General features: G+C 40.3%; 1 protein-coding gene across 5 annotated transcripts in view; it reads right to left on the reverse strand.

Moving 5' to 3' along the window:
• Positions 1 to 4,096: 4,096 nt before the first annotated feature.
• The window catches only part of npas3 (neuronal PAS domain protein 3), a 333,725-nt gene continuing 321,655 nt past the window's right edge, over positions 4,097 to 16,166 (reverse strand). For all 5 annotated transcript variants that reach the window (XM_019349116.2, XM_019349115.2, XM_005455939.4 and 2 more), the window contains 2 exons: positions 15,339 to 15,454; positions 4,097 to 10,037 (listed from right to left, as the gene is read on the reverse strand). In XM_019349116.2, coding sequence (XP_019204661.1) covers positions 8,410 to 10,037; positions 15,339 to 15,454 — 1,744 coding nt within the window. In that variant the 3' untranslated portion in view covers positions 4,097 to 8,409. The remainder of the gene's footprint in view (positions 10,038 to 15,338; positions 15,455 to 16,166) is intronic.

The following is a 16,166-nucleotide window of genomic DNA, read 5'->3' on the forward strand; positions in this document are numbered from 1 at the left end:
TGACCCCCAAGCTAGGCGAGTTGCGAGTGGCTCCAGCAGATCCCAGGAACAACATCCGAGATCGCTGTCCAGAAGAGCGCAGTCCTAGAAACAGCAAAGATACTGCGCAGGACCCTCAATCTCCCAGGCCTCTGGTACTGGACTTTGTACTTTCTTACTTTGAGTACATTTCTGAGCCGCTACCTTTTTACTTTTACTTGAATAAAGACGTTGATTCAGTACTTCAAGTTTTACTGGAGTATTTTTAACAGAAGTATTTGTTTTTCTAGTTAACTACTAAATGTCTGTACATTAGTCAACTCTGCTATGGATGTACGAGGAAAAAAAAATCACCCTTGTGTGAATATGGATATACAGGGAGTGCAGAATTATTAGGCAAATGAGTATTTTGTCCACATCATCCTCTTCATGCATGTTGTCTTACTCCAAGCTGTATAGGCTCGAAAGCCTACTACCAATTAAGCATATTAGGTGATGTGCATCTCTGTAATGAGAAGGGGTGTGGTCTAATGATATCAACACCCTATATCAGGTGTGCATAATTATTAGGCAACTTCCTTTCCTTTGGCAAAATGGGTCAAAAGAAGGACTTGACAGGCTCAGAAAAGTCAAAAATAGTGAGATATCTTGCAGAGGGATGCAGCAGTCTTAAAATTGCAAAGCTTCTGAAGCGTGATCATCGAACAATCAAGCGTTTCATTCAAAATAGTCAACAGGGTCGCAAGAAGCGTGTGGAAAAACCAAGGCGCAAAATAGCTGCCCATGAACTGAGAAAAGTCAAGCGTGCAGCTGCCAAGATGCCACTTGCCACCAGTTTGGCCATATTTCAGAGCTGCAACATCACTGGAGTGCCCAAAAGCACAAGGTGTGCAATACTCCGAGACATGGCCAAGGTAAGAAAGGCTGAAAGACGACCACCACTGAACAAGACACACAAGCTGAAACGTCAAGACTGGGCCAAGAAATATCTGAAGACTGATTTTTCTAAGGTTTTATGGACTGATGAAATGAGAGTGAGTCTTGATGGGCCAGATGGATGGGCCCGTGGCTGGATTGGTAAAGGGCAGAGAGCTCCAGTCCGACTCAGACGCCAGCAAGGTGGAGGTGGAGTACTGGTTTGGGCTGGTATCATCAAAGATGAGCTTGTGGGGCCTTTTCGGGTTGAGGATGGAGTCAAGCTCAACTCCCAGTCCTACTGCCAGTTTCTGGAAGACACATTCTTCAAGCAGTGGTACAGGAAGAAGTCTGCATCCTTCAAGAAAAACATGATTTTCATGCAGGACAATGCTCCATCACACGCGTCCAAGTACTCCACAGCGTGGCTGGCAAGAAAGGGTATAAAAGAAGAAAAACTAATGACATGGCCTCCTTGTTCACCTGATCTGAACCCCATTGAGAACCTGTGGTCCATCATCAAATGTGAGATTTACAAGGAGGGAAAACAGTACACCTCTCTGAACAGTTTCTGGGAGGCTGTGGTTGCTGCTGCACGCAATGTTGATGGTGAACAGATCAAAACACTGACAGAATCCATGGATGGCAGGCTTTTGAGTGTCCTTGCAAAGAAAGGTGGCTATATTGGTCGCTGATTTGTTTTTGTTTTGTTTTTGAATGTCAGAAATGTATATTTGTGAATGTGGAGATGTTATATTGGTTTCACTGGTAAAAATAAATAATTGCAATGGGTATATATTTGTTTTTTGTTAAGTTGCCTAATAATTATGCACAGTAATAGTCACCTGCACACACAGATATCCCCCTAAAATAGCTAAAACTAAAAACAAACTAAAAACTACTTCCAAAAACATTCAGCTTTGATATTAATGAGTTTTTTGGATTCATTGAGAACATGGTTGTTGTTCAATAATAAAATTATTCCTCACAAATACAACTTGCCTAATAATTCTGCACTCCCTGTAGCTTGGAAAAGGTTTTATTGAAAGGACACTTATGTTGCTGCCAACATGTACATACCTTGCGGATATCTATCTGTCCAGGTGCTGCTGATCATCAACAGGTGTAAGGTCCTCTATAAAGGCAAAGGTTTTGGCAGTTTGTTAGTCCGGAACGTCCAAATATGTGTTAAAATTATCTCAAGGATGATCTTAGAAAAGCAACTGTTGCTATCCATCAATTTTGTAAGGGTTATAAGGCCATGTCCAAATAGTATGAAGGCAATCATTCTACACTGAGAAAGTCTATTTAAAAGTGTGAAGCAAGTTGCTTAACCCTTTGAAAAATCATCACAAGGTCAGACTGTGCAATGCAAAGAAAAATTGCATAAAATAAAAAAATCATTTTTCTACAGGATTAAAGCACAGTGGTGGAGGGGTAACGATTTGGGTACTCAGCAGTCATTGATTTGACCATGAACTCCTCCATATATCAAAGTATTCTAAATGTGAGACTATCTGTCTGACATCTAAAGCTTGACATAAACTAAATCATTCAATAGGAGAATCACCCCAAGCACACCAGCAAAATTACAATGGTTGGAAATACTTTGTCACTGAGCCTGTTGCAATGGCTCAGTCAAAGCCAAAAACTCAACCTCATTGAAATGCTATAATGGGACCTTAAGAGAGCTGCTCTTAAACAAATGCCTCTGTGACCCTTAGTGAATTGAAGCAATGTTATAAATAAAAGTTGACCAAAACGGCTCTACAATAATGTGAGGTAATCATTAAGTCATCCAAAAAGTGATTATTTCAATTTACTGCTAGTAATGATTGTTTTGCAAGCTACTGATTCATAGAACGTACTTAGTGTAGTGCTAGTGCGAGAAATTAAGCCAAAAATGTAGGAACAGGCTGTGGAAAAACAGGCTGTTCCTTCATTTTTGGCTTAATTTCTCTTTTAGCAACTACACTGAATTACATTATATTGCCAAAATAGTGTATGAGGTTGTTGTTCATCTGAAGTTACTTCTTTCTTTCTTTTTCTTTAGGGGTTGCCACAACAGATCATCTGCTTCCATCTCACCCTATCCCAGCATTCTTTACTGTCACATCAACTCCCTCTGCATGTCCTCCTTCACAACATCTATGAATCTTCCTTGCAGCTTGGTCACAAAGTGGTAGTAAAATCACAGAGGAAGGTCAGCGGGTGGACATGCGCATAGAGGTCCCAAACTTTCTGCAGACTCAGACTTCAGATTAGCTCAAGAACATGCAGTGGTGTAAAGCATGGTATTGCAGGAGCAGTGGAGATGTGTTGTCTGGAGCGACAAATCATGCTTCTCCATTTGGTAATCTGATGGGTGACTGGGTTTGGCTGTTGCAAGTAGAACTACACTTGTCTGACTGAAGTGTAAAGTTTTATAGATGGAGGATTATGGTGTGGGGTTGTTGTTCAGGAGTTTGGATTGACCCCTTAGTTCCAGTGAAAGAAAGTCTTAATGATTCAACATACCAAAATATTTTGGAAAATTTCATGCTGCCAACTATGTGGGAACAGTTTGAAGATGGCCCCTTTCTGTTTCAACATGACTGCGCACCAGTGCACAAACCAAGTTTCATAAAGACATGGATGAGTGAGTTTGATATGGAAGAAACTGACTGGCCTGCACAAAGTCCTGACCTCAACACCTTTGGGATGAATTAGAGCAGAGACAGCGAGCCAGGCCTTTTCATCCACTAGGGGTGTCTGACCTTCTGGATCCTAAACCTTGTGGAAAGTCTTCGCAGTCTTCGAAGTGTTGGTGAGTCAACATCACATTAAACCCTATGGGATGTCAATTAAGTTCATATGTGTATGGGGGCAGATGAGTGAATACTTTTGGCAATATAGTGTAAATTTAGAACCTGCGAAGGACCAGATCTTTTTTTTAAAAATTATATCTGAATGCATAAAATGTTGGAATTTAATAACAAATTCCATCCATATATCTGTAAAATACTTAACTGAGCTCAGACATTTTCATATAGCTCAGATACTTTCTGACAAGAAACCAAAAAACCAACAGCTAAGGAAGAGCAAGAAAAGAAAGACGAAAGAAGAGAAAACCTGGCAGCCTACTGAGATGTAACATCATCCGATATTCTGGCGAAGGGCGAGATGGCTGAATGTGTCAAACAGAAGAAATGATGCAATCTGGTAACAAATTTGAGAGAAAATTTTATTATGAATATGGCACCTGTAAGATGGTCAAAACCGGGTTACAGAAAGACAACCATGTATATGACATGTTCTTCTGAACGGATGAGAACCTAGCAAACTTATAAAAGAACAACTGCTATAAAAATGAAGTATGTACATTTTCGGATTTGCAGCATTATTCATGGTAAATGAACTCAAAAAGATGTCTTTCAAAAATAATAATAAAAAAATAAGCCAGGCACTCAAAGTTAGCATCAGTTAGTCATGAGTTCCCCCCACTCTTCTGAGAGGAGGGAAAAAAATAGAAATGTACCATAGTTTTCTCTTTTTTAATATTTTAATTTGTTTGTATTTAGAATTTTATAACACTGTTAACATTGATAATAAGAGATTCCCTCTCTCCCGTATTTCAGCTACTTGGCACCAAGTTCCTCATAAAAGAATCTGTATAATTGTACAAGAAATAGTTAAAAACACAGACACAGTTTTTTCACAGGTAAATGAAGTGATTTTTCAATATTTGTATTTCTTAAACACTATGTATTTTTGACAGCAGCTGTGATTAAGGTTTTTAAGTTTTTAAAATCACCAGCAAAGTTTTCATTTTTCGACATAAAACACAGAAAAAACATTGAAACAGCTTGGACTGGCTGTTTGGTTTTTTGTTACATGTGGGTGTATTTCCTGGTTTTCGTCTGAGTTATGTATTCCCCCACCCACCCCGCACCACCATCAACACCCACCGCTGTCATCACCACCTACACTATATCTCGTGCCCGATTCTTTACCAAACGGGGCAGCAGCGTCATTCACCTATGCCCCGTCCCCCCGCTTTTCATGCAAAACTGCCAAAAGGTAGAAAATGCTAAAATCTAGAGGAGCAGCAAAATGCTCCCAAAATGACAAATTTAACATTCAACCACAAACGACCCGACAATAAACTGGCAGGTCGGGTGGCCCAAACCACATTCCTCTTACTTGAGCGCAAAAAAAATAAGCACATTGTTCAATTTCTTAACCTGGATTTGTTTCGTTGTTGTACACATTAGTTGCAGTAACAAGACATCGATTCTTCACAGACAGCACACAACCTACAGATTGGTTTTCCTGATGTGAAGGGGTGATGAGAGGCCCGGGTCGGTTTGATAACAGACTGGGCTCGACAGACTTTGAAGAAAAAAGAAGAAGAAGGAGAAGAAAGAAAGTGCTGAACTGAAAATAAAAACAAACAGAACAACAAAAAACGAGGGTTCGACTATGTGAAATGCATCGGACAAACTTACTAAACATGCAGTTCAGTTTTCCAAAACACCTATAAAAATAGATTTATAGTGCGAAATATTTTTTTCTTCTTTTAGTTATTTTAGAAATCTTTAAAATCATTTTTTTATTACGTGTCCTGAAAGACTACCGTGATTTTTTTTTCTTCCCCCATGAACCACTTGTTTAACTTTGTTTGTCCCGTGAGAGAAGTTTGCGCAGGAAGTCAACAAGTTTTGGTGGGAACCAATGAAATACACCCAATGCACACAAGAAGCCCAAAGGGACCCTGGGAAAAGGTTTCACAGCTGAGGCGTTTTTCTGGGTCATAAGTCTACAGCTAAAATCCTACTTTAGGCCTTTCTTTGTCATAATTTGTTTCTAATATACTGTAAATATTTATTAGTTATCTAATGCTTTGTATGCAATAGCTGGAAACTTTGATTCCCAGAATTCCTTAGTGGCAAAAACATGGCTCCATAAACCTTTGAGCTAGTTAGAGAATCTTTTCATCTCTGAGAGAAAAGACAGTGAGATAAAGAGGTTTGTATAAGACTACACAACAGCAAAAAGCAATAGCAGAGAGAAAGAGAGAGAAGGATTAGAAAACAAAATCAAGAGGTTTTACAAAGACAAGGAAGCAGCGAAAAAAAAGGTGGACTCTACAAACTTTTTTTTTTTTGCTTTTTGCAAAGGCCACCGAACACTAAATTCCACGAACCTCCACTGGTTTCACTAAGACTGCTGATAGAGGGAGAAGGACAAAGAGAAGGAGCAAGAGAGACAAGGAGCTGTTGTTTTTTGGGGGGATGTCAATCATCCCATAGACTCCACCTCCTTTTCCCTCTAGCCCCTCCCCTCTCCTTTCCCCCACACTAGAGATAGAGCACAGAGAAGACAAAGGACAAAAACAGCTACAGTAGCTCAGTATATACTGCATATAGTCAACACACACAGAGAGAGAAGTCGCCATGAAAGACTTTTTGACAGCCAGTGACACTAAACACATTGGAAACACATTTTTACGGCTTAATCACACTGGGTAATAAGGATGGCAGGATGGCAAAGACGGGGCTGTCAGCTTTAAAAAGATGGATGGTGTGACAGTTTTTATACTGTTTTAATTAATACTTATCCTCTTTTTTCTCTTATTACCAAAAAGTAGAAGAAATAAAAATACAAATGAACGAGAATCACAGTGCTTTTCAAACACTAAACTTGTGAGATTAAGGAATTCTTTTTTTTTTTTTTGGCAACGTAGACTCGGGGAAGAAAAGAACACGAAACAGAAGAACAATGACAAAGACAACATTGTTTAAAGGAATGTGATTTTTTTCTTCCTCAAAAAAACCGCATATTAATTTTTTTCTTATAGTTATTAGATTGATTGTTTGATAGATTGATTGAAAATGCATGTCTTTATTACAATCTCCTTATTGATATGTGGTTTTTAATCACAGGGTCCGGCAATGAGATGGAAGAGAGTGGATTTTTTTTTTTTTTAGGAAAATCTTGCGGAGGTGATTCTGGTTAAGGAAGAAAGAGAGGAGGAGGAGGAGGGGGGGAAACAAGGAATAAAGTAACTGCATCACAAAACAGTGATTAAACAAGAACCGGTCAAGGTTGTCAACATTCATTTCTTAAGTTAGTGCTGCTAGCTAATTAGACTCAGTCTCACTGAGCATTTAATGTGATTAAGTTAGAAAATACATACAAATAAAAACAACACTGTACAGCCTAAAATTCAACCAATCAACTCCATGTTGCTATGCAGCGCTGCCCCTTGTGGCCCAATCAGAATGGAGAGGGACATGTAGGTGAAACATGGAGATAATGTTGCTGATTTACAGGTTTTTCCTGTGTTTCTGACTTTCCTGAAGGTCAGAAAAACAAACAAACAAACAAACAAAAACAAACTTTAAAATCTTTCCCCCCTCCAAAAAATAAAAAAATGATATCAGTCTATCAACGAGCTGTGGGTTTGTTTACAGTACCCACATCAGCCAGCTGAATCAGGGTTACTGGACGGTCGGTAGCACCACAAATCTGTAGAATTGACAGGAAGAAATGTGGACAGAAACATGAAAGGTCAGGCAGACAGCGTGAAAGATAAGAGAGAGAGCGACAGATTGAGATGGGAAGAGATGTAGAGGAGGCTATGTTTGGTGCGAGACCTGTAGGTAAACTCCTGGGATAAAAGAGGAAGTAGTAACATTCGATAATTCACAGGTCATTACCCGGCTGAAATTGCTTTTTTTGTTTTTCTTTTTAATGCTTGATTCGTAAGTGAAATCTGAGCTAGAATATTTTATAAAAAAAAAAGAAAAGGATAAAAGTAAAAGAAAAAAAAACAGCATTAATTCACTAAACTATTCCCTCAATTGAGAAACTTTCTCAAAACACCTTTTTTCAAAAGATTATCTCTGAGACCTTTGTGGGGCGCAAGAGAGCACCCTCCTCTCGGTTTAAAAACGTTCTTTTCAAGCCTTGATCACATCAAGATACATAAGAAGGAACGCCACATAGAGTTCTCTGTCTGTTACAAATCCCTGTACCGTCCTCCTTTAAATACACACAATCCACATCTTTATAAAGATGCAACAGAAACAAGTCAAATAATAAAAATTATCCCCATCAGGCTCCAACTGAGTCCTTAGGCAATATGAATTCTCTGTAGGCAAAAAAGGGGTTCTTTACAATAAAGAATAGTCTGGTTTTTGTTTGTTCAAGAGAAAAGAGTTGCTGATCGCAAGAAACGGGAGCAAAGTGAGAGACTGAGAGAGGAGAAGAGGATGAGGAGGAGAGAGAAAACAGATAGAAAAGGGGGACAAGTTTGAGGGTCTATTACGCAAGCTCAGTTTCTGAGATTCAAAGTGCTAGAGTACATCTGTCATCCTTCCCTGTCCTTTCTCTTCTCTCGGAAACACAGTGCTAAACCGTGTTGATAAAACAAGTAAATAGTCTTTCATTTTTATTTACTAGTGAGCAGTCTTTGAGCAGTCACAGTTGTTGATTCCGAAAACACAGTAATGCGGTCTTGGATACTTTCTGCTAATCCTCCTTTCTCTCCAGTGTTGTCTGCGTGGTGTGGATCCCGTTGCTGTACACTGGGAATGGTAGCGTTGAGAACAGTCCCTCTGCTGTGGTGAAGACATTGGCTGTTGTTGGCATCTGACCTCCAAGGGCACCGTTCCCACCTGTGGCAGTAGGAGATCCGACAAAGGGGCCAGCAGCTGCTGCTGCAGACATGTTGAGCCTGTGGACATGATGGTAAAGCATCTCCATAGGTGTCTTAGGGTCCAGGCCGAACCCTGAGCTGTCAACAAAGTTCATGGCAGCATTAGGGAGGAGGTTGCCTTGTGCCATAGCCAGAGTTACGTCCGCTGGCGCGTACCTGATGGTCCCAGTGGTGTAGACCCGTGGAGCTGTCGTGCTGGTGGAGGCCAGAGTACCTGTGACTCGGTGGACCAGCGGAAGCACCACGTTACCAGCTTGCAGGCGCTGAAGTGCTTCAAGGTCCCCAGAGTACAGCAGTGAAGAAGAAGAGGTTGAGGAGGATGAAGAAGAAGATGAGGAAGAAGAGGTTGTGGGAGTGCCTTGTTGCTTGTCCCGTGGGGATGCAGAGAGTGGAGGGGATAGGGGGTCGGCAGAGGAGGCACTGGAAGGAGGAGCCAAGCTTACAGCGCTGGAGGCAGAGGATGGGGCTGAGCTTCCATTGTAAGGGGGTTTCCTCACTCCTCCTGCTCCTCCCTCAGTTCCAGGAGGGGTGAGGACAGAGTCAGGAATGGCTACCTGGAGAGATCCTCCCTGTGGTGAGGGGAAGGTCTCATGGCTCCCTGGAGCAGATGGCTTGGAGGTCATGCTGTATGGAGACTCGTTTCTGGAAATTTCCCTGTTGGGAGGGTAGTTCCAGATGCTGCTGTCGTTGTCAAAGTTTATTGGTTCTGCCATCTCTGTCTTAATCTTCAGAACTGAGGATGCTGCATTTGCACTGTTTGGGGAGCCAGATGAGGCTAAGAGATGGGTGGAGGTTGCGGTTGTGGCTTGAGAGGGGTCGACTAGCGGAGCGGTATCGCCTATTGCTATGGGACTGGGTGTAGTTGAAGACAGACGAAGCCTCCTGCTTCGCGAGCCATCCCATTTCTGCACTTTCCTCCTCTTTCGCCTTTTCTGCAGCTTGCTACCAGCATTGACACTGTCACAATCTTGCACACACCCATTGTCATCCTCATCATCTTCTTCATCCTCCTCTTCTTCTTCTTCCTCTTCTGATGAAGACGTTTGGGAGCTACGCAGCTGTACGTCTTCCCCTTCTCCGTAGTGCTCTACTTTAATATGAAGCCCACCTAGGTTACCCAGTCCGCCGATGGCACCCAGACTCCCTAATCCTCCAAGCCCTGCTAACCTCCCCAACCTGCCTCCACCTCCACCTCCCCCTCCACCTCCTCTGCCAGCCTCTTCTTGCTCCTCACCCTCTCCATCTGAAGGTTCCAGACTGTCATCACTATCCTGGCTCTCAGGGTTACTTGAGCTATCTCCTTCTTCTTGGCGCTTCATTTCCTGTTCAGATGAACAGTGTGACTGGCCGGGTTGCTGCTGACGTTTGCTGTCTGTCTCTGGGTCCTCACTGTGTTCTGCTTGGTGGCTGGGCTTCTCCTCTGCCTTGGTGTTCTCGTTGTCTGTCAAAAAAAAACCATTTGTTTATATTGCAGAAAAAGAAGATTCCAGATACAGTCGAAACCATTCTAGACATAAGTAGATTCTTAATATTTGGCAGTATATCTCCCCAGAGCAGCAACAAGACACTGCATGAACACACACGAAATTGATGATGTGGTCAAACACAGCATGAAGGGAAGAGCTGTTGCGGGAATGGGTTGCAAAGTGATTTGCAAATGCAGCTCCTGTGGACAGGCTAAAGCTGCTTAAATAACTTGTACTATATGAGATTTGCCAGTGCTTAGAAGGGAACTGTGGTAGATCCTGACTTCATAACCTGCTTGAACTAATACTGTGCACCATCATTTCAACCATTATTTTACTTATTAATTACAGTCCATTAACCATCTGAACCATGTGAACTCACATTCATGATATAGAGGTGTGGCTTTAGTAATGGAAAAGAAAATCAATAGATTTGTTAATTGTTTTGATATGGTGGAATCAAATAATTTGACTCACTGACATAAAATTATGCTCTAATGTTGTGGAAAATTTTATCTTGATGTTGTAACAGTGAGGAGTTTCCCTAAAAAAACAATAAGATTTATACTCTTGGAAACACGAGTGCCTTGGCACTCCATCCAGTGAGTGTGTCAGACTGACTTGCCAACACTGCCATTGAATACCTGTGTAATTCTGCATGCCCCCTTACATTTTTCAGGACAGGTATTCCATGTGTTGTTTTCTGGATGCACTGTTGTGTGCTCAGTATCTGTAGCTGCTTCTGTTCAGGCATGTTGGCTCTGTCTAGCCCATTACACACACAACACATACGCACTTTAAACTCTGCCAGCACACACATAGGCCAGGCCAGCGGCTGCCCAGCTGGCAGAGCTAAGACTCCCTAATGGCATCCGAAATGTCGACTCAATTGCTTTGTCTTGGGGAAACCTTGTATCTCCATTAAGTGTGCTTTCCAAGCAAAACAGATTTATTCCAAGGCTGAAAATTAAAAATGGACCGGTAGTCTTGAAATTTTCTCCCAACCAGGGACGTTGAATATAAATGAAATATAATATCATTTCACAATAAAAAGGAGTCAAGTATTTTCATAGACCATGAGATCACATGAAGTTGGAAACAGACATTTCAACAACCACATTGTATTGCCAAAAGTATTCACTTGTCTGCCTTCACACACAAAGCTTGAGTGACATCCCACTCTCAATCCACAGGGTTTAATATGATGTCAGCCCTTTGTAGCTATAACAGCTACAGCTCTTCTGAAAATATATTGTATATCACGCTTTGAGTGTGCAGGTAGAGTAGAAAAGTACTGTATAAGAACCAGTCCATTTACCATTTTACCAAGGCTTTCCACAAGGTTTAGGAGCGTCTTTATGGGAATTTTGGAGCATTCTTCCAGAAGTGCTTTTGTGATGTAAGACACTCATATTGGACAAGAAGACCTGGCTCACAGTCTCTGCTCTAATTCATCTGAAAGGTGTTGTATTGGGTTGGTGTCAGAACTTTGTGCAGGCCATGTCTTTATGGACTTTGCTTTGTGCACTGGTGTGCAGTCCTGTTGGAACCGGAAGGGGACATCCCCAAACTGTTCCCATAAAGTTGGCAGCATGAAATTGTCCAAAATGTCTTGCTATGCTTAGCCAATAAGAGTTCTTTTTTCACATGATCTCTCAACTCAGAAAGTTGGTACCACTCTGTAATTTACTGAGCTCCTCTGAGTGGCCCATTCTTTCACAAATGTTTGTGGAAGCAGTCTGCATGCCTAGGTGACTGATTTAACATGGCCATGGAAGTGACTGGATCGCTTGAACTCAGTGATTTGAATGTGTGAGTGAATACTTTTGGCAGTATGCGTATCTGATACCCAATATTTGGATAGTGCTATCACGTTGAGGACATCTTGAATTATGCTGCTCATTTTTTTATTTCATTCTGACAGGTTTCTCTGCAAATGCATATGAGAAGGCTAGCTAATACACAACACTGCTGCTCTTCTGTCAAAGTTGGCAACTTTGTCATTCAAACCATGATGTAAGAGCATGCATTTTTACATTAATTTTTATTTATTTTATTTGTCAAACAGGAGTTATTTGATGGGAAGGATTTTCAGCTGCGGATTAATCCATGTTGTTGTAATAATCCACAGTAGTAATGTAGGCTAAGTCAAACTTATTATGGTATCCCAATTTTGCATGTGAACGACAATCTGTTGTATTCTGCCCCATAAAAAAAGGGAAAAAAAGAGAAAGGTTGTAATTTTAGACATCTTTATTCATAGGCTCTCCTTCTGTACATACATTGCATCTTAAGAGAACAAAAGTCAAAGAGCAGATATCTCATTTTAAAATATGTCGAACTGGGGCATCTCAGGCCTGTTGGAGCTGAAGCTGGACACTTCCTGCAGCAGCTGGCAACGGTTTACAGCCAACAGTGTGCCAGAACCACTCTCCTCCAGCAAGAATAACAGCTGGCACTGATTCCCATCATGCCAGCACAGGCTGGTGGACTTGATAATATTACGCTCAAGGTGGAGGCCCCGGCTTGCTTTAAATTCAGCTGTAATGACACTGCTTTGAGCTTTGTCTCCTTCACTATTATCTGCTGCTTAAAATGCTGGTGACACAAGGTGAATATAGTCCTTGTTTTCTGTTTCTAGATCTGAATTCAGATATCAGTGTTTTCAAGATCTCATTTATTCAGCTATAACAGTGCTCACAGCAGGTTATCACCTGTGAGGCATCCTTGTGTATCTAGTGAACAGATTCCAAAATATTTAACAGAAAATTTTGGCTTTTCCATCAATCTGTTTTCTCCCGCTTATCCAATTCATGGTTCTAATTTTGATTTTCAAATTCAAAATTTAGAATTAATACCTCTTAAGCACCAAATGCCATCGGGCATTTTGGGGGGAGTCATGTTTTTTATGCCGATTCGAGGTCTAAAACAGGTCAACAAGGCAAAATTCAGTTCAATTTTATTTATATACAGTAGTCCCTCGTTTATCGCGGGAGTTACGCTCTAAAAATAACCCGCGATATATCCGCGAAGCAGCCAACTTAATTTTTTTACAATTATTATAGATGTTTTCAGGCTGTAAAACCCCTCACTACACACTTTATACACTTTTCTCAGACAGGCAAGAACTTTTTCACACTTTTATCTCTTGTTTAAACACCCTCAAAGTTCAAACCTTCGTAGAAAAATCAGTCCAGTATTATAGAATGAAACCAAAGGCACCCGCAGCTGCCTTTGATGGTGCAAAACGTTTTGTCGCCATTGTTGTTTGTTGGGGAGAAAACTTACAAACATACAGTACAGCACTTCAGAGTCACACTGCTAGCGATTGAAGATTTATGTAAATTTGACAAGCTGAACGCATTCTGTACTGTACAGGAGACACGGCACGAGATTGATTGACAATAGTCTACAGCCAATCAGGATGCAGAACACAATGCGCTGTTAAAAAAACAACAAAATCATGCAAAATTGCACAAAAAAAAATCAGCGAAACAGTGAGACCGCCAAAGATGAACCACGTTATAACGAGGGACCACTGTAGTACCAAATTACAAAAACAGCCCCAACTTATTATTGTAGGGTCATTACCTCATCAGACAAGCCTAAAATGGTTAAAATGGTAGTCGTCAGAGTGCTTTGCTAGCAGTTTTATCAGCTGGTTTGCTCTGACACGATATGAAATGACTAGCCTGAGTTAAAATTCCAAGGAGGTTTGTTACCTCTCTGTATCCAATAAAGAAATACAAGTAGGCAAACCTGAGAAAGGTTTTATCAACACTCAGCTGACATATAAGACTGATGAAGTTTGTACTTGTGCATGTGCAGACAATGTAATACCAAGAATCTGAGAAGCTGAGTGTTGCTTTTTAGGTTTACAGCAAAGCCCTCCTTCATTTTTGGTGTGCCATGTCTGCACAAAGAAGTGACTCAAGACTGTTGACAAGTGACTAAACAGAGCTCTCTTTTCCTAGTCTAATACAATATCTTCTGCTTCCAGATGTTATCTCGTTATCCCAACATTTAGTAGAGGTCTGTAATCGTGTTTCTTTAGGCCCACTGATCTGTTGCAGCAGATCAGTAGGCCTAGGAAGTTTGGACAGCCTCGGTAGTGGGAACAAAATAAATTTCAAACTAACAGCAGCACTTTAAGTGTCTGTAGTGTCAAGGGTGATGAAAAGCAGATTCATTATAGTCTACCACTTTAGTACTCACTGTCAAAGATTGTAATTAAGATGTTTAATGTTTAAGATGTTTAATTAAGATGTTACCTAAACTACACACAAAGAAAAAGTAGTAGCACAGAATTTATCCCTGAAGAAATGTTATTCATTTAAAAATATTTTCTAGAATTGTTTTTCACACAAAAGAAGATTCCCCTGCCTACAGGAATGAGATGGCATCACCTAAACTTTTGTGATTTGCAGATCTCCAATGATGGGCAGAATTGCGTTATTTCACTGTTTTTTGGGGTTTTTTTTCATTTGTGTCGTTTTGGTGCATTTTTTTTGAGGATGTTTGTGTATTGTGGCCTTTATTTGAGGCATTTTGCAGGATTTTGTGATGTGTGAAGTTTGGAGGCATTGTGTGATGCTGTGCAGCTGTACCATATTTTATCATTTTGTCATTTTGTAGCAGTTTGCAACACTGCCAATGAGCGCCTAGTCCCTGCAGCTGTTGGCATTCAAGACATTTCAGCCTGGCAAAGTCAGCACACTGGCACCAGCTGATAAAATATCTTTGGCTTCTTTTCTTCAAACCATATTTCTTTTTTCTGGTTGTATTTGAACAGGTGCTGTTAAGGAATCATGCAGGTTTTAGAAGCTTTTTGTGCAATATTGCAACTGTTCTGAAATTATACTATTATTGTTATACTAATATTATTACTATTATTATACAATGTAGGAATATAATCTGATTTATATCTTTTTGGTTCACTCTTTTTATTTTACATAGGCTTTGCCCTCTAGGAGCTGTTGCGTTTGGGATAAGGTCAAAGATCGGTTTTGTCATAGCTGATGAAATGAAGCTGATGCCTATCTGCATTAAACCATGACTGGATGGACATGATGGTAAGCAGAAATCATACGGCTTTTTAATCTTTGCTCTTCTTCAAACTGTGGCTGAAGAAAATGATGGCACAGAACTCAGGCTATGCACTAGAGGCCAGCAGATTACTCCAAATATCATCAAATATATCAAATATATGTAAAATATAATCACTTTTGTCTTTTAGCAACATTTAGTTGCTCCTCTGTTCTCCCTTTTCTACCCACCTGAGTTTTCTTTGGACTCGGACTCAGAGTCTGAAGTTTCAGAGGACTCGGAAGCTTTCTCAGGCAGGTTTGGCAGCTGGGCAATGTCCATGGGTGTGTCTTTATACTCCGGATTACTGCGAAGATACAGAACATTTGTCAGTGACAGAAGAAACGTTCGTTCATCGATTGCCTTGGTCATTTCTAATGAAAATAAATGTAAGCAATAATGTATAATTTATAACAACATGGCTCTAATGGTAAATGCATTATAAAGTAAAATGGGGAGGATGCAAATGTTTTTTTAAAGTAATGATTATGTCTGCCTGTCTATTCTTTAAACGTAAAACTAAAATGGTCAATAAAAAGTAGCTTTAATAATTTCCTTATGATATTAATCTACAGTACTTTGTTTGTCTATGTAAATTAGAAAAAAATTGACATTGTAATGATGTTTGGCTGAAAGTTTGGTCCAGTGAGTTTAACTGAAACAGTTCATCAAATTCTTCAACCGCCAAATCACAGTTGTATTATTTTTCAGCTTACATTAAATGATAGGATGGCTATAATTTAGTTTGCATTAGAAATGTGTGTTTTTGCACTGCCAGCTGTACAATTCATTAATTCATTTTTACGTCAGGTCAACTGGGATAAGTGATAGATGTCCCCATTTAGGTTTCGTTAGTTGTAGAAAACAGGGACAAGAAAAGGAGTTACACTGGATCACTCTCAAGCAGGAAAAAATAAGAAAATGTGATTTAGTTCATTTTATTGGCTATATGTGCTTTGTTTCTTTAATTAATCTGCAGAGGTTCTTGTCTCTGTAAAACTCTGTAAAATTCTGTAAAA

This window comes from Oreochromis niloticus, linkage group LG19 (genome assembly GCF_001858045.2).
Source record: "Oreochromis niloticus isolate F11D_XX linkage group LG19, O_niloticus_UMD_NMBU, whole genome shotgun sequence".
Lineage (NCBI taxonomy): Eukaryota > Metazoa > Chordata > Actinopteri > Cichliformes > Cichlidae > Oreochromis > Oreochromis niloticus.